Raw genomic sequence first — 24249 nt, 5'->3', positions numbered from 1 at the left:
CTAAACAAGTTGAAACAATCTTACTCACATTACTCCAGTACCAACAATGGCCCAGTGATGGTACCCCGTACTTGGGTGGTCGGCATGTCTGCTATTTTATCTCCCCTAAGGCCCTGAATGTGGCATCCTCTTTCCAAAAATCAATTTGTAGTTAATTCTACTTTCGACAGCCTGAAAAACGAAGTCATGCTTTTCAGCACTATTTCTCCATAAGTGAACTCTTTGATTGTCATGTGACCCTTTGAGAGCTGTCTCTTTTTTAACCCCAGAAGACACCAAACCTTGGAGAAGTTACTAGACTTGTTCAAGGTCATCTAGAGGCATCTATATGTACTGTAGCAACTGTACAATTCTAACTTTGGATAGATCTGTTACTTGCCTAAGGTTCAGTGATATATGAGGGCAGGGTCCAGACTAAAATCCAGACATTGCCATATTGACACATGATGTTACAATTCTTGATTCATCCTTCCCAAACTTAATATTGTTCAGTTAGTCTTCACATCAGCTGTATGATTTTCATGGCTAAAATCCAGAGCTAAACTACACAGGATGGTGACATACCACCTCTATCTAGAATGTGGCTGCTACAACTTATGAAATAGACGTAATTTGTCTTTATTTAACTGTGCTTCGAGTGTAAGACAAACCACAGGGCTGTCGTTGAGCTGTGTATGTTCTGCTCACCGTGGTCAGTTATATTATTTATCAATTGTGGTTTTGATGTTCCAAGAAGGCAGTTAGGTGGTGAGAAGAGAAAGCTTTGAGCCTTGGAGCTGCGTGGTTCAGTTGTGAAAGCAAGAGTTGGACATGAGATAGTCACATCACTGCTCTGGTACTTTTGAGTATACCACCACACTTCAGTTATTTCGCATTCTTATGTAGCAGGAGATTCCTGTTTAGCAGGAGATTCCATGTCTTAATGGCTGCACTGAGAATAAGTAAACTCTGAGCTCCTAGGGCTACCAAAACAGGGAAAAATCTTAGAGAAGTGACACTTTATCCAATTCTGTGCGTGCGTGCGTGTTTGTGTGTGTGTGTTTGTGTGTATGTGTGTATGTATGTACCTATTATGTGCCAGGAAGAGTGCTAGGTGCTGGAGGTACAACAATGAATGGTGCAGAAGATAGGCATGATTCCACCCTCATGGAATTTCATGCAGAAAGATAAGTAGCTAGTTGGATAAGTGCTGTTGTTGTTAGGTGCCATCAAGTCAGTTCCTACTCAAAGTGACCGTACGTACAACAGAACAAAACACTGCCCGGTCCTGCGCCATTCTCACAATCATTGTTATGCTTGAGCCCATTGCTGCAGCCACTGTGTCAGTCTATCTTGTTGAGGGTATCCTCTTTTTCACTAACCCTCTCCTTTCCCAAGCATGATGTCCTTCTCCAGGGATTGATCCCTCCTGATAACATGTCCAAAGTATGTGAGACGTAGTCTCGCCATCTTTGCTTCTAAGGAGCATTCTGGTTGTACTTCTTCCAAGACAGATTTGTTCATTCTTTTGACAGTCATTGTTATATTCAATATTCTTCACCAACACCACGATTCAAAGACATTCAGTTCTTCAATCTTCCTTATTCATCGTCCAGCTTTCACATGTATATGAGGCAATCGAAAACACCATGGCTTGGGTCAGGCGCACCTTAGTCTTCAATGTGACATCTTTGTTTTTCAACACTTTAAGTATGGAGAATTCCAGAGTGCTAAGGGAACACAGAGAAAGAGTACTTGATTCAGACATATGGGGTCAGAGTCACTTCTAGGCTGAGGCCTGGAGGATGAGTCATGTTAACCAAATGAGTGTAGCTGAGCTTGCCAGGAACCAGGTGTCCTGACACTTTGCCTGCTGCCTGGCAATCTCTGAAAACCATGTTCACTAAGGTAAATGAGCAAAATAGAAGCAGAGAACTGAGTAATTACAAAAGTAAAGTGTGTTAATCTTAAAGTAGTGTCCATTATTCCGAAATTATTATTCTTTACTCGAATACCCTTTATTTTCTGATATGAGGGACATCATAAATGCTGTTGGTGTTTTTCCCCTTTGAATGACTTATTTATTCATTAAAATTAAATATTGGCACTCACTACCACCTTAATTTTTTTTAAAAAAGGAATCAAATGTTTGACAACCTCTCTACTGGCCCACTCTACGTCTCTAAAACAGTGTCTTCCTCTCCTGTGATCCAAATCCCCAGGAGCCTCAGTCCCATCCATCTCCTGGTCCCATCACTGTGCTGAAGGCTAGCATCACCTCCTATCCCTCAGAGAGCTTTAGGCCAGTGCCTTTCCTGGAGGTTGACCTTCTAGGCAACTCTATGGAGGACACAACCTAGGGAGACAGATCTCTTGCTGGGCCTAGGGTTTAGAGAAGCAATAAAGAGGACTTTGATGTGTATCATCTGAGATATAGAGAAAATACTACAATAACCCAAGTCAGAAACTAGACCCATCATTTCAGCTCCTCTTGCTTATACCTCCTCTCAGCATCAAATTGTTCTCCCCTCCTGATATCTTCTACCTAGATATTCTTATGTTCATCCCCTTTTCTGCAAGCCACTGCAAATATCTTCCTCTCTACTTTTATCCTTCCTATAGTCCATCTTCCAAATTCCTCCAGAAAGTTTTTTAGAAAATATGTCACATAATTTTTTTCCTCCTCTGTAAAATCTGACAGAGTCTACTTAGACCTTTCAAGACACTGTCTACTCTCCATAACCTGATATAAAAAACCCTTCCTGATAAGGCCACTGACTCCTGTCTTAGCCACATCTTGTGAAGTTCCTCACATGTTTCCAACTCTGCAGCTATACAGAGGACTTGCAGTTTCTCACTCTTTTCATATTTTTTTAGGCTTTGGGGTTTGGGGGAGCCTCTACCATTTCCGTCTCTCCTACACTTGGCCCAATACTCAAATGAAGTTTATTCTTCCTATAAAAACCTCAGTGACGTTTTACCCACCTTCAACTGGGTGAGTGTCATTGCTCTGCACTCCCATCACATTCAGCACCCCTTCTATCATAAAATACATCATAAGAGAAGATAACAGACTAAAGGTTAAGAATATGATCCTTAGTATCCAACAGGCTAAGACCTTTATCCCACCTCTGACATCTATGAGCTGGGGATCCTTGGAAAATTGGTGTCACCTCACTGAGCCTTCCTTGCTTCACCTGTAAATTGGGGATACTCATGCATAACCCCTTGGATTTTTGTAAATATTAGAAGAGAGAATATTTTTCAAAATGTACCTCAACAGAGTCAGTGTGTGGTAAACACCCCCAATGATAATAGTTATTATCACATTAGGTTGTGATAACCTGACTACTTGTCTTTCTTCTTTCATAAAACTGATAACTGCTTTATAATGAAAATTGTTTCTCTTTCATAGTTTTTTGCCCAATTCCTAGCTTAAAGCATGGTATGTGATAGAATCTCAATAAATGTTGACAAATGAAAGAAGAAAAAAAATGAATGAATGATTTGCAGAGAGCAAGTTTGGCAAGAAGGATAAAATGAAGGCAGGCAGGGAGAGTGGTAGGGAAGAGAGAAGGTAATCAGGGAATGACTTATTCAATACATGAATGAAAGAAAGATCAACTTTTCAATTGATCCTTAATTTGTGCTGTTACATTTTTCTTAGATTGTGTGTCAAGCTTTCATACAAAAGCTGTTATTTTAGAAAACCATCATTTAGGATTCCAGGAATTTGATAAGCTCTCCAGAGATTTTTTTTTTTTTTTTCTTTTCTGTGCCTCCTTTTACAAACAAGAGAGGCAGATTTAAGCATTTCTGATGATGAAACTAAGCAGGAGCATAAAGTCCAGATCGTTAGGGCCTTTGGGATAAGGTACAAAATCCAGGTTTTAGAACTGGTCACAGCTTGGAAAAAGCTTGTTATTTGGAAGAAGGATATGGATGCAATAAACATTCTGAGGTTTATCTCACTTTAATGACTTGCCTTGAGTGGCTTTGATCTTTATATTTGATAATTATTTTCAAATGGTCTAGTGTGTTCTGAAAATGGAATAGTAGTTCAGGGATTTGAGAGCTTCCCTGGGAATGACAGGCTGCCGTCAGAATTTGGAAATGGGCAATGTTACAAGGCTTGCTCTATGGGTTGAAGAAACAGGACAACCTCAGTGAGGGAGATAAACTCATTGGTCCAGTGTTAGGAACCGGGGATTCACTGTTGGAATGGGGACACAACAGATATTGACAGCTAAAGCCAGTTTCCTCTGACTCCATGAGCAAGCTAAAAAGAGAATTATATATTTTGGAGACTTTTCGTGTCCTGGGCGCTCTTACTTTGAAACTTTATATCCCCCTTTTCAGCTTGAATGTTATCATCTTCATTTTACAGATGAGGAAATTGAGGTCCAGAGAGACTGAGTCACTTGCCCAAGGTTACAGGGCCACTTGGTGGAAGAGGGAGTTCTTGAGCCCTGGTCTGTCTCTCTCTTAAGATGTTACTTTTTCTATAGCACTATGCTGCCATTTCCCTTAGCCTGACAGAACTGTCACCAGCCTCTAGCCTTGAAATGATTTGCTGTTAGCTAGGTTCAGCTCAGACAAGCCCTGCCTCAAACTGACAGCATCAACATATGGCCAACACTATCCCTGTTCCCAGCCTGAGTCCATCAAGAGCCCAGGGACCAAGATTTTGGCATGGCACTTCTCAAAGCTCTCCACTACTATCACCTCTGCATCAGGGAAGTCATTTCAAAAGTGACCTGCTTTGGGTAGGACTAGAAACTGAAATTGGTCACTCTTGACCTGGACTCACTGTGTAACATACCCCTAATCCACCTTCTTTAAAATGGGGCAGCTAGTGTATTGAGCTTCTAGAGTTGGAAAAGCTCCCGCCTTCCCACACTTTTTTTCCATGATTTCACTTAAGAGATTTGTTGTTGTTGTTGTTTTGCATTTTGAATGTAGTTCCCTTTTGCTTCTCTTTCAATAAAACAGGCCCCGACAGCCCTCTCATTTGGATTATTACAGAGTTGTACCATCTCAGGCCAGTGCATTTAGGAAATATGTTGTTGGCACTCACCAGTGAGGGAGATGCATAAAGAAAATATTCTAACGACAATTGAGTTCAAAGAGCTTTGATCTCCCTCCAGAACTGCACTCATGGCTTTGAAATGCAGTTTTGGCAGAGGGGTAAAGTCGGGGCTCCTTGGCACTCTGGAGCTGGGCCCCCTGAAACAGATATTCCAGGGAACCTGCAACGCTTACAGTGGGATTCAGGTGCTTGGGTTTTGCAGAAAGAAAAGGGACACTGAAATACCTCTTTTGAGGGGAGGCTCAGGGAGAGAGCCTAAATTAGGAGGAAACTTCGAATCTAGCCCAACATTTCCCAAGCTATGTTGCTTATTCTGGTATTTGATTTTTGGCAAACATGGAGGGGTGGGAAGATTATGGCCAGATATGTTAGGGAAGCATTCATACACTATCTGCCCTACTCCTGTTTTGCATATTAAAGACTCTGAAAATTATTGCAATTAAAAAAGTGTACATATATATGTATATAAAAAGTGTATGTATGTGTATGTGTGTGTATATATCGATATACACATATGTATATACATTTAACCTTGTTTAACACAGCATGTCCTAAACCCATTTGACTTGGAAGCTCTTTTCCTTTGAATATTCATCTGCATCTTGTGGATTTAGCATAGATCATGACTTAGAAAACACTGATCTAGTTCACAGACTCCTCGAACAGATGGAGACCCTGAGCTGCAGAGCAGACAGTAGTGGGAAGAGTTCAGGAATTCCAGCAGTTCAGTTTCTGCACTGGGGCAGCCAGATGAGGGAATGAGGGGAGTTGCAGTCCCTCCCATGATTGTCTCTCCAAACTATGCATCCTTGTGGGAAACTATGTCCACCTGAAGGAAGAGGCAATTTTCCTAATTGGTACAAAAGTGCTGCTGTACACAGGCTAGTGCATAAAGGTTCATTGCCAGGCCCTTCTTTGCCCCTTATTTGTTATGTGACATTGGGCAAGTCATTTCACTTCCCCGAGCCCTGGGCTTCCTCATCTATAAACCTGTCCTGCTTTGAGATTATGCAGTGTAAGAGAGAGGTGCTCAGTACCTGCCAATCAGTGGTCGCTCTCTCCCTTGGAGGGAAGTTTCAGAGGACACAGATATGATAAAGGCTTGGCACCCACCTGCTAGAAGCTCATAGCCTAATGGAGAGTGCAGATGCTTACATAGTTAAGGTAACACAAAGCAAGGTGATAAGTATTTGAATCAAAAGTAGGGGCACACAGGAGGGAGAAATCATTTTCAGCTAGAAATGGTGATAATGATTTTGGTATTGCTAATAGATTATCATTGTAATAATAATAATGCTATAACAATATTCTGTGCTGATTAGTGAGTGCCTTGTATGTGCCAGGCACCATGCCAAACACTCTATCTGCATCACCTCTAATCCCCTCAACAGTCCTGAGAGGTGAGCAGCATCATCTCCATTTTACAAATGAGGGTGGTACATGGACTCCATCACATGTAAGCTGGACTTTTCAGGCAGGGTAAGATTTTAAAAGGTTGAGATCCAGAAAGAGGGATTGTAAGGTAGAGGAGGGAAACTGATGGACATGCTTAGGGAATGGGCATCATTGGGGTACAGGATGGATGGGGAAAGCCAAGGTTTTTCGGAATGAGGAAACCATGAGAACTTGAGTATTGGGGTGGCAGGCAGAGGAAGAAGGCTGGGTGGTGGGGAAGAGACTCTAAGAGCTGAGACTGGGAGGAGCCCCACAGAGGCAGACGGTCAGTTCAACATCTTTCCCAGTAGGAGAAAATAGGGGGCTAGGATAGAGAGGGGAGGGCTCTCAAAGCTCACAGTTTCTGACTGTGTGTTGGGACTCTGCCTGATTGTCTCCTTTAATCCTGCCAGTATCCTCGTAACTAACTGAGACTGGACACAGGTCTGTCTGTTAGACTCCGAATGGTAGTGGCACATAAATTAATAAACACACAGAGTTTTGGCAAAGAACTGATTTTCCTGGTAGAAGGCTATGATTTTTAAAAATAAATTCGACCAATTTACAATATAGACGCAGACCAGCCTTCCTACGGTTGCAAAATATAAAGCCTGGTGGCCCTGGGAAAGTCCTTTTCCTTTTCTCATCATCAATCCCCTTAGTCTGTATGGGACAGTCCTTGTAATTTTGACCTGCTGTGCTTCCCGCTCCAGCCATTGACAGAAGAGTATAAACATTAACTTAAGGGGATAGGAGGAGAGAGGAAGATAGCCATGTGGACTCCTGTCCCCAGAGTTTCCCCCCTGGTACATTTGGGAGACACCTAGCTTGGCACTGTATTGGTGAGAAGACTTCAGCTAACAGAAGAAAAACTTGTAGCCACAGAGCTGTTTTCTCCCGGTAGGTACCCCCAAGAGAGATGGGGAGGAGAGAGTGCAATGGGGCTGGGGGACTGACTGGCTGCCTTGGATTTCCTTTGGGAACCAGAGGCTTCCCAAAGTATGAAAAAAAACCCACATACAAGCAAGGGAGCAGCTCCAACATCCTACGTCTCTGCTTTGGGCTAGGAGGAATTCCACTCCCTGACAAGATTGGCTTTTACAATTACAACTGAATAAACATCCAATTAAAACAACTCCCCCGCCCCTACCCACCCATCTCTTCCTCTTATGAAGCTCTCACATCCCGGAGGAATAGGGCAAAGAGGTGACTTCTCTAATGACATTTGTGTTCTCTGCTGAGAGAACGCTTGATGGAAATGGACAAATCAATTAGGAAATAACAAATAATGTGGAAGGGCTGATCCAAGAAAATCTCTGCTCCTCTGTGTTTTCATTCCCCTCCCACACATTGTTTCCCTTTTCACTGGATGAGCCTGGAAATAAGGGTGAGGTTGTAGAAAGAGTTGGATACATCTAGGATTGCGTTTGGCCTTGTCACTAGTGGTGTGATTTCTGAACCTCTGTATGATGAGGATAAATAAAAGAACTAGCTAAATGTTTATTAGTCCCTGGGTGGTGCAAATGGTTAACGTGCTTGGCTGCTAACCAAAAGGTTGAAAGTTTGAGTCCAACCCAGATGCACCTCGGAACAAAGGCCTGACAATCCACTTCTGAAAAATCAGCCATTGAAAACCCTATGGAGCACAGTTCTCCTCTGACATACATGAGTCAGAATCAACTTGATTGCAACTGGTTTTAAATATCTATTAAAGATTTTCTACATGCCAAGCATTATTCTAAGCACTTTATATATATTGTTATTTGGTGCCATCGAGTTGATTTCAACTCATAGCGACCCCATGTGACAGAGTAGAACTGTAACAGAAGAGTGGCAGATATAGACAGGCAAAGTGATTGATTAGAATGGTGTGAGAACGTGCGCTAATAGGAGGTGGACCAGTACAGAGGTGATAAGGGGGCTGGAGATGAGGTGGAAATCAGGGATGTCTTCTCAGAGGATTGATGCCAGATGGGTTTGGATTTGTTCATCAGATAGACAGAATGGGAACAGAGTCCCCAAAAGAGGGAATAGCATGAGTACAGGCAAGACAGATGACCCAGCATGGTGGGTGCAGTGATGTTGCTGGCACACAGTGGGAAGCACAAGAGGGGAATCCAAGGGAGATGAGGCTGATGGGAAAGCAGGGCCTTGCAGGTCATGCTGGAGACCTTGGACCTCACTCTTACACGCATAGGGAAGCCCTTCTATTACTTCTAGAGAGAAAAGGAAGGGCGACATCATTAATGTGTGCTACTGGCCAGGCTCTGTACGAACACTGCCACCATGGAGACAACATTATGAAAAGAAAAATACCACCAACTAGTTACACAAGATCTGCAGGTTCTTTAAGCCTCCCTTACTTCTCTGGAAAATGAGGACCAGGCAGTGGTTCATTCTGATGTGCTTGGGGTCTCCATGAGTCGGGGGCCGATGTGATGGCAGCTAACAATAGCAACTTCACAGAGTTATTAAGAAAGTTGTTGTTATTGTCATTGTTGGGTGCTGTCGAGTCAATTCCAACTCATAGCAACGCCATGTAACAGAGTAGAACTGCCCCATAGGGTTTTCTTGGCTGTAATCCTTACGAAAGCAGATCACTAGGCCTTTTTCTTATGGAGCCGCTGGGTGGGTTTGAACCTCTAACCTTTTGATTAGCAGCCAAGCACTTAACCATTTGTGCCACTTTAAGAGGATTAAAAAAGTTAGTCCATGCAGTCTGGCCACATGGATGGGCCCAACAAATATTAGATCTCATTGTTTACATAGAATTTATCTCATCTACTGCCTGCTTGCTTATTTATGTTTTCACTGTTATATTAATTGATTCATTTCCTGCTTTACTCAAGAATGATTAATAGCTGCTCACGAAGATCCCTAAAGTACATCATGGCAAACACAAAATGGGGGCTGAAAGAAGCACAAGAAGAGAGCAAGTACTGCTCTCTGTTTAGAAAATGAGTCATCGAATAATAAACCTATGACTGATCCAAAGCAGAAGGCAGTCCCTCACATTTACTGTTTCTGTTCTGATTGGAGAGTCCTAACCCTGAAAGGGAAGAGCTCATGTTCATTGAGCACCTAGGATATGCCATTCTCTTTACATAGACCATTTCTTACTCTTTCCAAAGTGGATCTGTTCCATGTATTAAAGAATTGTTGATTGTAACATAGGGAGTTAATTCACTTTCCAGATATGTGGGTCTAGCATAGCAGCTACCCCAAATCACAATATCCCCTCTATCCTGTTTTACAGATAAAGAAATAGAGGCTTACAGAATACAGAATCATCGATGGAGGCAGCATGATACCCCAGTGAAAAGAACATAGGTTTCTGAGCTAGACAGAACTCACCTCGAACATCAGCTCTGAAACTTTGGGAAACCTATTTAATAACATCCGACCATGTGTTGCTCATCTTGAAAATGTAGTAATAATGCCTCTTTGCAAGGTTAATATAATGACAGAAAGCAGCTTTCCTAGTGAAGCTCTTGTATTTGCCAAATAAACGGTCCAAGGTCCATGGAGAATGAGTGAAGGAGGGAAGAAGCCAAGATTAGAATACACATTTTCTCTTCCATTGTCTGTGCTCTTGACCTATACCCTCATTATTCAGCCCTGTCCTCAGACAGTATAGCAGATTCCTTAGGTGCACGGATACTGATATTAGATAAATATAGGTTCAAAACTTAACTCTTGGCAAGTCAAACTCACAAGAACTTAATTTTCTTATCTGTAAAATGGGATCATCCCACTTACGTTGTAATATTATATGGTGACGTTTTATGCCTGCCACCTGATAGGTCTTACTTATTTGGAAAGTACCCGTGATTTGAATGGTAGCTTTTTTGGACAGTGATAACAGACAAGTTTCCTTTTCTATTTCAGAGCCTACTTGGATATTGATGAACTGAAGAACATACTTAGATTGGATGGATCAACACACCTCAACATCTTCTTTGCAAACTCCTCACAAGAGGAGTTCGCAGGAGTAGCAACTTGGCCATGGGACAAGGAGGTCCTAATGCACTTAGGTGAGTCTTAGAGACTTCTTCAGGGGGATCTTGGAGTAGTTCAGTAATAAATTTAGTAGTGATGATCATGATGATAACGATAGTGGTGGTGGTAGTGGTGATGGCGAACAACTCCTTTCTTACTTTCCAATTTACACAACTCTTTAGCATTCCTTATCTCATTTTGACCGCCAAGCAATGTTCTGAAGAAAATAACACATCATTAACCCTGTTTTACCAATGGGGAAACTGAGGCCCAGAGAAGGAATGGGGCTTATCTAAGCTCACACACAAATCAGTGGCAGAGCCACAATTGAAACTCAAGTTTCTAACTCTGTCTATTGATTGCTTTCTTCTTGTACGCCTGCCTCCCAGTTTGTGCAAATATCTCCTCAGCCTGGGAATCACATTGTCCTTGCATGGGTTGACTTCAAAGACACCAAAAAGGCAAGAGAAGTGAATTTGTAAGAACTGTTTGTTCCTCCTTGTTCCACCCACCAAAAACACCAGTAACATTTTTTGCATTCAAATTATGCATATCCATAAACAAGATACATGTTTATACAAACCAATCACCAAAAGTCAGAAATGACAACGGTTTCTGAACCAGGCTCTGTAACCAAACATTGTAGCTCTTTAATTTTGATTTTTCCATGCTCTCTTCCAGTACACATCTATATGTAGACATGTATTTTTTTTTATTTGTACATATCTGAAATCATAGCATAGATGCAATTTTGTGTGCTTTTTTCACTTAATATCATGCTATCAACATTTTTCCATGTTGCAGAAATCATTACAATTACTTCTTATCCAATATGTTTCACTTACCATCATAACAGAGAAGCACTTTTCTGGATTATTTCCATCTTTCTAAAGATGAAATTTTTAATGGTCACATAATATTCCATTGAGTGAGGACACTATAATTTATTTAACCATTCTCCTCTTGGTGGAGCTTTCCCAATATTTTCAACAATGAATAATTGTGACTCAGTGAACATCTTCATCTGAGAATGTTAGGGCTGAGCAAATAACAGTGCTGGAGGTATCATCAGGCCAGCTTGGTCTCCCAGTGATACACCTAGAGTCCAGTAGCTACTCTAAATCTACAATATCTTGGAGATCACAGATTCTGCAGAACTTCAAGTGATGAAGTTGCGCAGAATTAAACCTTAGACTTACTTTCCTCCAGACTACTCTCATTTTCCAATTGTTTTTAAGAGAGCAAAACCAGTTGTATGTGTGTGCATGTGTGCGTGCATGTGCGTGGTTGTGTGAATAAATAGGGACAGACATAAAGATAAATATATAGTGGTTCTCAACTGGGTGGATTTTACCCCCTAGGAGACATTTGGCAATGTCTGGAGACCTTTTTGGTTGTTACAAATGGGGGCAAGGTACTGTCATCTAGTGGGTAGACGCCAGAAATTCTGCAATGCACAGGACAGCCCCCCACAACAAAGGATTATCCAGTGCAAAATGTCAAAAGTGCTGAGGTTGAGAAACCCTATGATAGATTATGGATGGATAGATAGATAGGTAGGTAGATAGACAGGGCAGAAGAGAAAGTACAACTTATGCATACTTGAAGATGATCAGCTTATACCACATATCTATTGTGATGTGTGGGAATCACACTGGACCAGGAGCAAAGACACATGATTGTTCTCAGCTGTGACTTTACTTAGCAGTATGATTTTACAGCCAAGTCTCTTTCTTTTCTGAAGTCTCAATTTCTCCGGAGTTTAAGCAAGCAAGTTAGACTAGATGGCCTCGGTGGACTGTCCTCAGTTCTGTCCTATTGGAAAAGCAACTGGAAGGGCCATGATCAGAGTTTTAGAAGGGATGAACAGCAGGCTTTTAAACTTAGAGAAAAATACTCCTGATAATTCCACAAATTTCAGTGACTGGCACAGGACCAGGAATATGGAAGCCTATAAATCCATATCATGTTATAGTATTTCAGGATGATGTCAGTCTCAAGCTATTTCACCTTTTAAGGGAAGCAATGAAGTAGGACTCAGGCCCAGTGCTGTAGCTCTGTGGAAAGTGGTGAGTGGGGAGGTGATGAGGTAAAATGAACAGGGCCAGCCTGGACATTAAATCTGTAATCCCATCATCATTTCTGGAAATACCTGTGGGGTCCCACACCCCTATTACCTCAATGCCTAAGCTTTAATGAGAGCCAGAGAATCATCAGTACTATCGTTGTTGCTTATTTTGGAGCCCACCAGAGGTTGGAAAATACTTTCAAACACATCGTTTCATTTTGATTCCTCCCAACCCTGTGGAGTACCTAAGACAGAGATTCTCAGTATCACAGAGTATTCCCATAATGGTTATGAGAAAATTGAAATCAGAGTGACTTATTCAAGGCCTAAGGCTAATCTTTGATGGAATCAGAACTTCATGCTCAAAAGGTTATTGGCTTCAGGGCTGTGCCTATAGCCATGTTACATGAAGAAATAGAAATGCAAAGAGGTGAAGTGACTTTCCAACAGTAACAAAGCTGGTGAAAAGAAGAGGCAAGTCTTCACTCGTCTTCTGATTCTAAAACATGTGCTCTCTATCACTATACACAGACTGGGATTGAAGAGCTCACTGAAGATGGGTCCCTGGAAAATCTTTTTTCCTTGCTAATGGCAGTGGTCGCCACTATTGGAGAGACCCAGAGATCCTTTGATGCCAGAGTCCACAGGTGCCTGGGCTCTATTAAGAGGAATCAAGCTGGCAATTCAGGAGCAAGGGTCATTCTGGCAAGCTCTTCTTCTCAGATCTCACCCCTGTCCCAACTCTGGGACTCTCTTTACTCCAAACATGGATCTTTGCTTCCCAAATTGTCTTCCTGACTGCAGCCTTCCCATACTCCCAGTCCACGCAGTCAGAGTTAGCATCTGTGAGCATTATGACCATGAGGGTTTTGGCTCCATCTCTTCTTAGCTGTATGACCTTGAACAACTCACTGAGCCTCTGTTTCTCGTATATCTACTGATAATCAGTATCTGTTGAATGAATGAATGAAGACTTCTCTCCCTGCCACTGCAGACAAACACACAGTTGAACCTTCTATTTGAATTGACTTATCTTGGTATTCTCAACATGTAGTGTAAGCCTTTGCACAGAATCTGTCCCATGAGTGTATGTTGATAATGAGAAGGATTTTGGATCAGAAAAATGCTTGGGGGAGAGGAGATGACCTCATTCTCTAGAAATACTTCTTAATACTAAGAAGATGCTAAGTATTTCTTAGCGTCATTTTGACACCTCTTGATTTCACGAAGATAAAGAAAGTCTGCTGTGGAATATCCTAATAACTCCCTCAGAGACTTGCATATGGTGGATATTCAATACATACATGCTGAGCTGAATTCCTAAAATTATACAGTAGAAAGAGCATAAATTTGGGAATCACATCATCCTACCCTTAAATTCAGTGCTGTCAACTTATTAGTTATTTGTCCTTAGAAGAGTCATTTCAGCTTTAGAACTTCACTCTCTATATCAGGACAATGGGAATAACAATACCCATAAAAACAGCCTAGATGCAGCCTGACTCTGAGTTCCTCGTTCTTCTTCCCTCCATTTTGAATAGCAAATTAACCCAGGTCCTGGAGTCCCCATAGGTGCATAACTTCTCACTATGATGGGGAACCACACTCACCTATTCAGCCTATTTCAGTCCAAAGAGATACGTGGATGCAGTGTACAAATCTCCCCCTAACCTTGGTAACCGCCTTCACAAGACAGGTTTCCATTAAGTCTTTATGAGCAGAGTCAAGTCAAGTCTTGTTGTTGCTGTTTTTGCCGCTGAGTTGATTCTGACTCATGGCAACCCCCCGTGTTACAGAGTACAACTACTCCATAGGGTTTTCTGGGCTATAATCTTTATGGAGGCAGATTGTCAGGCCTTTCTTTCACAGTACCCTTGGGTGTAAATAAATTCCATGTCTTAACATTCTCAGTTCTTCTCCTTATCTCAGTGAATGCATTCTTTTTGTCCTGTTCTTTTTCTTCCTCTTGCCCATAAATCCAGCAGGTATTTAATAAGATCAAAGTGAAATAGGCACTGCAGACCATATTGGAACCATAGAATGTGAATTATTTTGCAACATAAAAGCCTAGTGCTGAAAAAAGTGGCTGTCTGATGCTTCAACTGGGAGAGGACTATATGGAAAGTAACGTGCAGCCACACTTCTGTGCATTGAATCCTTAGGAAAATATGTGGCAAGGAAGCTTGTATCATCCCCATATTATAGCTGAGGAGACAGAGGCTCAGAGATGCAAAGTCGATTTCCCAAGATCATACCTCTAGTGTGAAGCAAAACCAGGGTTTCAACCAGGTCAGGCCGACTCCAGCTGGGCTCCAGGTTGCCACCTCCCAATCCCAAGAGATGTTGATCATAAGCAATTCCTTTGCAGTAGCACCAATCAAACCTAATTTATTGGAACCACTCTTTTTTTTACCCCCTTTCCCTGCCGTTACACCATGTTCCCTGGAAAAATCCAGGGGTGGAAAGGGGATTATGTTTCATATTATGATTGACAGAAAATAATTGAGAGAGATTTCCTGTCTCAATTTCTCTTCCTCCCTGCCTCTGCCTGCCCCTTTTCATATACACACACCCATGCCATCTGCACACACACACACACACACACACACACACACACACACATCACACACCCTCTCATACATCTTTATCTTTGTGCTAAAAGTCTCGGAGCAGTTCAGAATTAATAGATTCCGTGAGCTCCATGACTGAGCAAGCTCACTCTCCCAGAAGTTGGGTTGGAGATAAAACTCCCTGACTCCTTCTCTAGGGTTGCCAGTCCAAATCCACATTCTTACCATTCTTCTATAAGATGCTTCCCTGTACTTAAAAATCACTACTTGCAGGTTGTTCGGACCCCAATTTTAACCTTCCCTTAAACACGTTGGGGTTTTAAAGATTAATGTCTGTTCTCTATTCCCGCTTCTGTTCCATCTCTCCAATGCCTAAAATGAGCATGGAACAAATAGTATTCATTGATTCTGCTGAGATGTGTTCCTCTATCTCCCCGAGCTGAGCAATGCACGATCTTCTAGGACATGTGGTGTACAACACTGCTTCCCAAACTAAAATGTGCATACAAATCACCTAGGGATGGAACTTCTTAAAATACAGATTCTGATTCTATAGGTCTGGGGTGGGGCCTGAGATTCTGCATTTCTAATCAGCTTCCAAGTGATGCTACTGTAGCTAGTCCAGGAGCCACACTTGAAGTAGCAAGTGATTAAACAATAAGTAAAACACTTGCTATGTGTCAGGTACTATACTAGCTGCTTACATGTGACTAGACTTCAGAAAACCTCGTTAGATGAGTTAGCATTGAGCAAATATTCAACACATTTAATGGGATGCTATATTTCAGGCCCCGTGATAGGCGTTGTCCCTGGGTGGTACAAACAGTTAATGTACTTAGCTAACTGAAAGGTTGGCAGTTTGAGTCCCCCAGAGGTGCCTCAGAGGAAAGGCCTGGTGATCTACTTCCGAAAAACCAGCCATTAAAAACCCTATGGAGCCACATTCTACTCTAACACGAATAGGCTCGACATGAGTTGGAATTGACTCAACAGTGACTGGTCTTTTAGTTTTTGTTTTGTGTGTGTGTTTGTGTGTTAGACATTAGCAGTAGAACTCAGGTTAAGAAAGGGTCTTGGATTCAAATTTCAACTCTACACTTACTATCTAATCATGAGCCAGTTACTTCACTCCTCTGAGAAACAGCATCTCTCATTGGTTTGTGAGATGATTAAGCAAGATTATACGCATGAAATACTTAACACCGGGCCTGAGGGTATAGAGTTAAACTCTCAAGAAACATGACCGATTATGTTCACTGTTGTGATGGTGAGCACAACATGGCGCCGACCTTCTTGAGAGTTCCCTGTCATAGATTATCAGCTCCATTTCAGTGATACGATTTGCTTGATGTCAGAAGATAGGTGAAGCCAAATTAAAACTGGGACCCAAGGTGTCTGACACAAGAGTGTGTAGAATGTTAGTGGACTAGGATATTCTTGTTTTCTAAGAAAAAAAGTTTCAACAGAAAGGTTTACCAGCCCAGGAATCACAATCCCTGAGTTCTAATTATACTGTCCTTGTAAATAGTTGGAAATCACTGTGGGTAAGTCAACTCATCTCCGTAGGCATCAGTGTTTTCATCGGAAAAAGGAAGGGATTGCACAAGAAGACTGTTGAGCCTCCTTACTCTGATAAGCCGTGATTCATGTCACAAGTCACAACAGCTCCTGGGCAGTGGAGTCATAGGGTGGAGAAGCCTGTGGTTGTTTTGGACAGCACCCCTTTTACCCTTGATTGATTTAGGGGTTCTTGCATCAGGAAGCAGGGTGCTCAGCTTGCCTAACCCTCTGGCTTTTCCCTTGCAGGTGGCATTGTCTTGAACCCATCTTTCTACGGCATTTCTGGGCACACCCACACCATGGTTCATGAGATCGGGCACAGCCTGGGCCTCTATCACGTCTTCCGAGGCATCTCAGAAATCCAGTCCTGCAGTGACCCCTGCATGGAGACAGAACCTTCCTTTGAGACTGGAGATCTCTGCAGTGACACCAACCCAGCCCCAAAACTCAAGTTCTGCGGGGACCCAGGGCCAGGGAATGACACCTGTGGCTTTCATAGCTTCTTCAACACTCCTTACAACAACTTCATGAGCTATGCAGGTAGGGCCCTCTTCTCTGCAGGGTTTTTGCTTGTAGGGCGATGGGCAGACAGCAGAGCAAGGCACTGGAAAGAGCACAGGGCTGGGTGTCAGCTGTGAGCCCCAGTCCTGGCTTTGGTCCCTCCTGCAAAGGTAACCCTGAGCAAGTTGCTTAACTTTCCTAAGACTGAGACGTTCTCACCCCAAACAATGGGAATAATGTTCCTTCTGTGAGCCCCTCAGAGATTCAAAGAAGATGTTGAATCTGAAAACTCTTCAGAAAGGCACACTTTAGGATGCTGTAAGCCGACCTGGACCAAAAGTCAGGAAACCCAGGTGAAAGACCTAGCTCTGCTTCAGTGTAACCTAATGCCTTTGGATCTATCACATAGCCTCTCTAGTCTCACTTTTCTCAAGAAAATGGAATCTTTAGACTTGATCTCCAAGGTTCCTTCTAGTTTTCAAGCTATGTTTTTTGAAGCTGTTAGTTGAACTTTTTGTTTTGTTTTCTTTTCTTTTTAGCCCAGGTTTAGATAAACATAACACTCTCGCACCCTTTAAAAAATAAGTAGACTATGTCTGGTTTTGCAAATACACGATTATTACATGAGATTCCATATGTATTTTCCCTAACTACCTATATCCTATCAAAGCCATTTTAGACCATCAGTGACAGTGTTAAGGGCTCATCTCTGCATTCTAGGATGCCCTATGCTCCTCTTTAGCATTTTACATAAAGGCCACTTGTAGGCCATATAGCACTTTTGACAAACTAGTAAAAGAACCCTCTTCCCCTGGGCACTCACAGACCTCACAACTAGCCTCTTCAGCCAAGAATCCTTGTGTACAGCACAATCTGCGCAATTGTATATGATAGCCCAGCGTTGAATTCTATGACAATATCCAGTTTAGCTGTCTCTTTCTCCCACTAGAACAATGAATTCTGTAAAGTCAGATTGCATTTTATATATTCCTAGCACCTAGCACAGGACCTGGTGCTTAATGAATGTGTTTTTTAGAAAGGAAGGGAGGAACGTAGGGAGAGACGAAAGAAAAAATGAACCAATTCTACTATAACGGATATATCAAATTGATTCTTATCAATAACAGTATTTTCACTTGTACAAAAATGTATTGTTCATAAGTGCTTTGATATTCACCATCTCATTTAATTCTCACGATAAGTTTATGGGGTAGGGATTATTCCCATTTTACAGATGAGAAAACTGAATCTCAGCGAAGTCATTTGCCCCAGGTCACATATCTCATAAATGGCTGAGCTGAAACTGAGACCTAAGGGCTCTGACTCCAAGTAATTTTTTCCCTTCTATTCTTGTGCCACTCTTCAGAAGAGACCTAACTGACGGTTGAGTGGGGAATGGAGCAACCTGGGTGGTTTTCAAATCATGTTCCACAGAGATGCCTCAGGAGGCTGCACAGGGTGGCTGTATGAGTGGGCCTCTCGGCCCCTAACCCTGCTTAAACCCTGTTGCCTCAGATTTTATTTGAAGAAACGATTTCATTCCTAAAACCCAGTGGATCCAGTGATCCCTAATGGGGCTTCCTGCTTTCCCACTGGGGCTGGCGACCTCTGAGAGCTTCTGCAGCATCAGGCTCATGCAGTTCAAACCTGCAGTCTCTGGAACGGCCCACACCCCACCTCAGGCACTACAAAGAGGCATTAGGTTTAAGTCTCTAAAAAAGATCAGGGTGCTGAGTATTTCCTCAAAAGCTGATTCTCACTGAGCTCCCATTTCCCGACCAGCAGACCTCCCACATCCGGTGCCCTGGCCCCTCCCGCAGGCATGCTTACATTCCATTTCTGTAGCACCTTTCCTTGGCCAGCTCAGCGCACATGGAAAATAAACAATAACATGAGTTTGGAAGTTTGCCGGCCTCTTAGGGGCCTAGGAGCTGCCACTAGCTACCAGACCCCCATAAACTAAATCTTTTATTTTTTCTTTTTGTTCCCCTTTGTACAGATCTAAAGGGTGATTGATTTACTGTTGTTTTTTTAAAGGAACCCCTCAGCTCAGTGACCCATTAACAGCAGAACTAATTCACTGAGCTACGATAACAAACTTACACCCGCAAAAGCATATTCAAGGCGACCACGAGCTTTGAAATGTTTGTTTTCCTTAGGATCTCTGATAGATGAGGTGACAAAAGCAGCTGGATGAAATTCAAAATGCAGAACAGGATCAGGTTCTCAGGCTGTGGAGAGAGGGATACAGAGGGGCTCCTGCAGTCAAGGCGAGAGGGCGAGGACATTGCCAGCGACCTTCTTCCGGTCGTTTTTCCTTCCTGGGTGCTTTCTTCCCAATTGGACTGGTCACTAGTCAGGTCTAGTGCAGCACTGTCCGATAGAACTTCCTGCAAAGATGGACATGCTCTGTATATGCACTGACCAGTATGGTAGCCGCTTGCCACCCATGGCTACTGAGGACTTAAAATATGGCCAGTGCAGCCTAGGAACTGAATGTTTAGTTTCAAATAATTTTAATTAATTTAAGTAGCCACCCATGGATAGTGGCTACCATATTGGACAGCACCAAAACCCAAACCAAACCTGTTGCTGCCGAGTTGATTCTGACTTATAGCGACCCTAAAGGACAAAGTACAACTGCCCCATAGGGTTTCCAAGGAGCACCTGGTGGATTTGAACTGCCCACCTTTTGGTTAGCAGCCGTAGCTCTTAACCACTACGCCACCAAGGTTTCCATTGGATAGCACAGATCTACAGTAATTATTGAGTGCCAGTAATATCCCAGACTCTGTATGAAATACTTCATAAGCTTATCTCACTGAATCATCAAAATAACCCAGTGGGTCAAACCAAAAACACCAAGATCAGTTGTCTTCACCTGATTTTGACTCCTGGCAACTCCATGTGTGTCAGAGTAGAACTGTGCTCCACAGGGTTTTCAATGGCTGATTTTTTTCAGAAGTAGATCGCCAGGCCTTTCTTTTCTGGTGCCTCTGGGTGGACTCAAACTAGCAATCTTTTGGTTAGCAGCAAGTATGTTAACCAATTTCACCATCCAGGGACTCCAACCCAATGGGTCAGTGCTATTATTATCACACACATTTTATAGATGCAGAAAGTAGGACTCACGTCGCTTAAGTAACTTGCCTAGGGTCACACAGATCAAATGAAGCAGAGGTGAGACTCAAACTCAAGTCTTTCTTACTCCAGTGCCTATATTAAACCGGGTGCCATAGAGTCAATTCCAACTCATAGCAGCCCTATAGGACAGAGTAGAACTGCCCCATAAGGTTTCCAAAGAGCGGCTGGTGGATTCAAACTGCCGACCTTTGGGTTAGCAGCTGAGTTCTTAACCACCGTGCCACCAGGGCTCCAGCACCCATGTTATTAACCAGTAATTATCTGCCTCAGTTTCCTATATGGGTGGAGATTGAAAAGATCTCAAGCACTCGGACCAAGAAGACACCAGGCAGGTGATGGGAGCAAGCTTAGTTCAGCAGGCCAGACAAACTACCAGTAGAGTATGGTCATGCAGAGCTGTTGAATAAGCCTTCTTCGGCAGATAGGAGGGCAGCGGCCCAGACTCTGCTTCCTGAAGATAATAGACCACAGGGGGCCAGGCAAGAGGACCCTCCAGTCAAGGCCTTCTACAGCTGGTGCGAGCGTGTTTTGTTAACATCTTTCTGTGTGTTAGAACCATTTAACGTACACATGTGCTCTGATGTAGCAGTTCTTCCTCCAAGGAATATGTTCTAAAGTTGATGTGTTTAAGGATTTAGCTTTAAGAATGTTCTTAGCCATGTTCTTTCCTCAGATACTCTTTAGGCATTTACTATGTGCCATGCATAAAAGAGAAATGTTTATATGTATGAAAAATTAACGCTTACATGCCCAGCGATAATGGATTACTGAAGTAAATCACGGGACATCCGTATTATAGAATGTTATGTGGCCAATGAAGATGATGTGAAAGATCATTGAGGGATATGAGCAGAAGTAGAGTAATGTAGTGGTTCAGAGCATTAATTTTGGAGTGAGGGGACCAAATTTAAATCCTCCATGTCCTAGCTTTTTGACCCTCAGTAAGTTATTTCATTGGTACAATGGAGGATAATCATACTTAGCTTGTGTGGTAGTAGGTATAATCATACAGGTAAACCAAAAGCACTGGCCTTGGTCAATAATCAGTGCTCAATAAAATGACAACTAGTGGAATTATTTGCTAACTATTTAATGTAAAAAGAGGCTGCAAAATCTTATACATAGTATAAGACCTGTATATATGTATGTGATAGATGTATATGATGACAAGAACTATAGAAACTCACTGCAGATGTACACGTACCTATACATGTATATTAAATATTAATTGTATTATCTTTAGGTAATAGGTTTAGGGTGCCATTTATTTCTTAGTAATTATTTTTGGCATTTTCCAAATGTTCTATAATTAATATCTATAACTCCCATGATCATTTATCATCATCGTTATTTTAAACACAACAAAAAGGCAAGGACTTGTACGAAGGGAAGCTAATTTATCCATGCCCCACACATGGATTAGCTTGTTAAATGCTTTCGTCAGCCTTATGAGGTGGGCAACATCATTATTCCCTATTTTAGAGTGAATGAAAATGAGGCTTCCAGGGGTAAGCATTTTGCCAACATCCTTCAGAGAGTGGAGGCGCCTAGTCTATCCCTTGAACCTCCATGCTGTGTGCCCTGCCAGATACAGATGGAAATTCGTTCATGAGAACAAGGCTTAGTTAGCAAAGCCAAGGCACTGCATCAACAGCATGGGGACCCCGGCAGGCTTCCGGAGTGCTAAAGTCCCCAAAGCCCTTGAGGACAGAAGACTGGGGCTGGCTGCGCTTGGAGACTGTGATCAAGTGGCTGTGAATGTCGGGAGGGGAGGCTTGTGGGGGCAGGAAGCCAAGGGGGCTGACTCTAGACGCTAGCTAATTGAGACAGAGCATTTGTGATAAATGGTAACCCTTTGGAACCTCACGCAGGATTCTGATAGCAGCTAAGCCTCTAAGTGATGTGCCATGGAACAGACCTTCCTCTGGCTTCAGCTTTAAAGTCCTAGTACATTCCTCATTCCTTATGAAGTTCTACCACTTACCTGTTTTTCAAATCCTTTCATATTGACAAACATGGAAATGACTAATTGTTAAGTTATAGAATGAAAATACACTTCATTGGTGGGGAAGGGAAGGAAATGAATCAGAGTATATAGAGAAAATCAACGACAACTGCAGTTTCTGTTCACAGTTCATCCTGATGAGTTTGTTGAATCCTCACAACAACACTAGGGTGTGGAGTTGATTTAAATGTCTCAATCTATAGATGTGAGAACCAAATCTTAAAGTTACCTTTTTTTTTTATAGCGCCTGTTTAATATTCTATTTTATGTCTGTGCCTTAAAGTACATAGCCATGACCCTATTACTAGACATATATGTTATTTCTATTATTTTTACTGCTATAAATAATGCTTCCATAAACATCTCTGTACAAGTATTGTTTCCATGCTTGTCCATGAGTGTCTATCAATTGAATTCCTAAATGTGGTATTACTAGATTAAAGAGAATGCATATTTTGCATTCTGGTTTTTTTTTTTTTTTTCCTCTCCTCCTGCTTTCAGTTTTCCAACACTCACACAGATACAGATACTCAGGCACACACAAAGTTTTCCTAATCACAAGACAGTGTTTATTGAGCACTTAAGCATGGACCAGGCTTTGTCCTTAGTTCCTGAGATGCGCACTCTTATTACCATCATGGTCTCCACTTTAAAGATGAGGAAACAAGGCACTGAGGACATGAAATGGCCTGCCCATTTTGACTCCACATCCTGCAGGCACTAATCTAACCACCTAGCCATCTTTCCTTGGCCAGCATGCCCCTCTCCTGCAACTAATCCATTCAGTGGCTTTTCCAAGGATTTCAGGATGAAGTGCAAAGTTCACTGTCACATAGAAAAGAGTGCCTGATGACCTGGCCCTTCTCAGACTGAGGGGTTTGGAGGCTATTCTCCAGGCAAAAGGGAGCCACAGAATGTTTGGTTTCAAAGAGTTACATGGTAGAATCTGGGCTTGAGGGAGGTTTATGCCTTTAGTCACTCTTTTAGAGGGCTTATGAAGGGACATCAGTCTGTTTTGCTTCCTCCAGATATATTAAAGACATCCCCAAACCAGAAAAACCCATTACCATCAAGTTGATTCCGACCCATAGTCATCGATATGGGATAAAGTAGCACCGCCCCATAGGGTTTCTGAGGAGCGGTTTGTGGATTCAGACTGCCAACCTTTTGGTTAGCAGCCAAGCTCTTAACCGCTACACCACTAGGGATCCAAGAAGTCCCCAGGATGCTGGAAAGGAGACTGTCAAAAATTACTGAGGGGATCAGAAGCAGCTTCTGTGTGTAACCTCCCTCACACCCCTGCCCCTTCCCCAAGCTGGATTCTCAAGGCCATGTCCAAATGCCCAGCACCTGCCCAAACTTATTTTCTGTTTATTTGATAAGGGAAGTGAGCTTGTGCTGGAGGATTCCCAGTGGCGAGTTTATTTTCAGATCCGGACAGCCTTGTGCTCCTCCATCTGGGGCCCAGCTGCAGAAGCCCTGGCCAGGTGGACACCTCTGGGAAGTGGTGTTTTTGGAAACCAAGCCAAAACAGAGCCTTGCCCTGCCCCTAGGGCAGCTGAATAAAGCTGCTGTAGGGAGAGGTGAAATGGGAGGCAAGCTCTTTCCCTGGGGCCTGAGTCTAGGGTCGTGGCCTTCAGTCTGGATCTTAGAAAAGAGAGAGTAGGATTGAAGATCTAACGAAATCTTAGAGATTGTGTTCCAGCCCCCTCTCAGACTCAGGTCAGCTCACATTTATCAGGCACCTGCAGGATACTTTATCCATACAAGCTCAGAAGAAGTTCTGTTGATCGGAAGCACAGTCCTGGAGTCAGGACTGCCTGGGTTCGAATTGCAGATCTGACGCTAGCTCTGTGCCCTTGAAAAAATTGCTTGCCTTCTCTCAGCCGCAGTATCCTCA

General features: G+C 42.6%; 1 protein-coding gene across 1 annotated transcript in view; it reads left to right on the top strand.

Annotated features, from left to right (window-relative positions):
• The window catches only part of PAPPA (pappalysin 1), a 263538-nt gene that overhangs the window by 46624 nt on the left and 192665 nt on the right, over positions 1-24249 (top strand). The window contains exons 3-4 of the mRNA XM_004372342.3: positions 10391-10536; positions 16946-17239. Coding sequence (XP_004372399.2) covers positions 10391-10536; positions 16946-17239 — 440 coding nt within the window. The remainder of the gene's footprint in view (positions 1-10390; positions 10537-16945; positions 17240-24249) is intronic.

This window comes from Trichechus manatus, unplaced genomic scaffold, assembly GCF_000243295.1.
Source record: "Trichechus manatus latirostris isolate Lorelei unplaced genomic scaffold, TriManLat1.0 scaffold00016, whole genome shotgun sequence".
NCBI lineage: Eukaryota > Metazoa > Chordata > Mammalia > Sirenia > Trichechidae > Trichechus > Trichechus manatus.
This window is presented reverse-complemented; position numbering and strand designations above follow the sequence as displayed.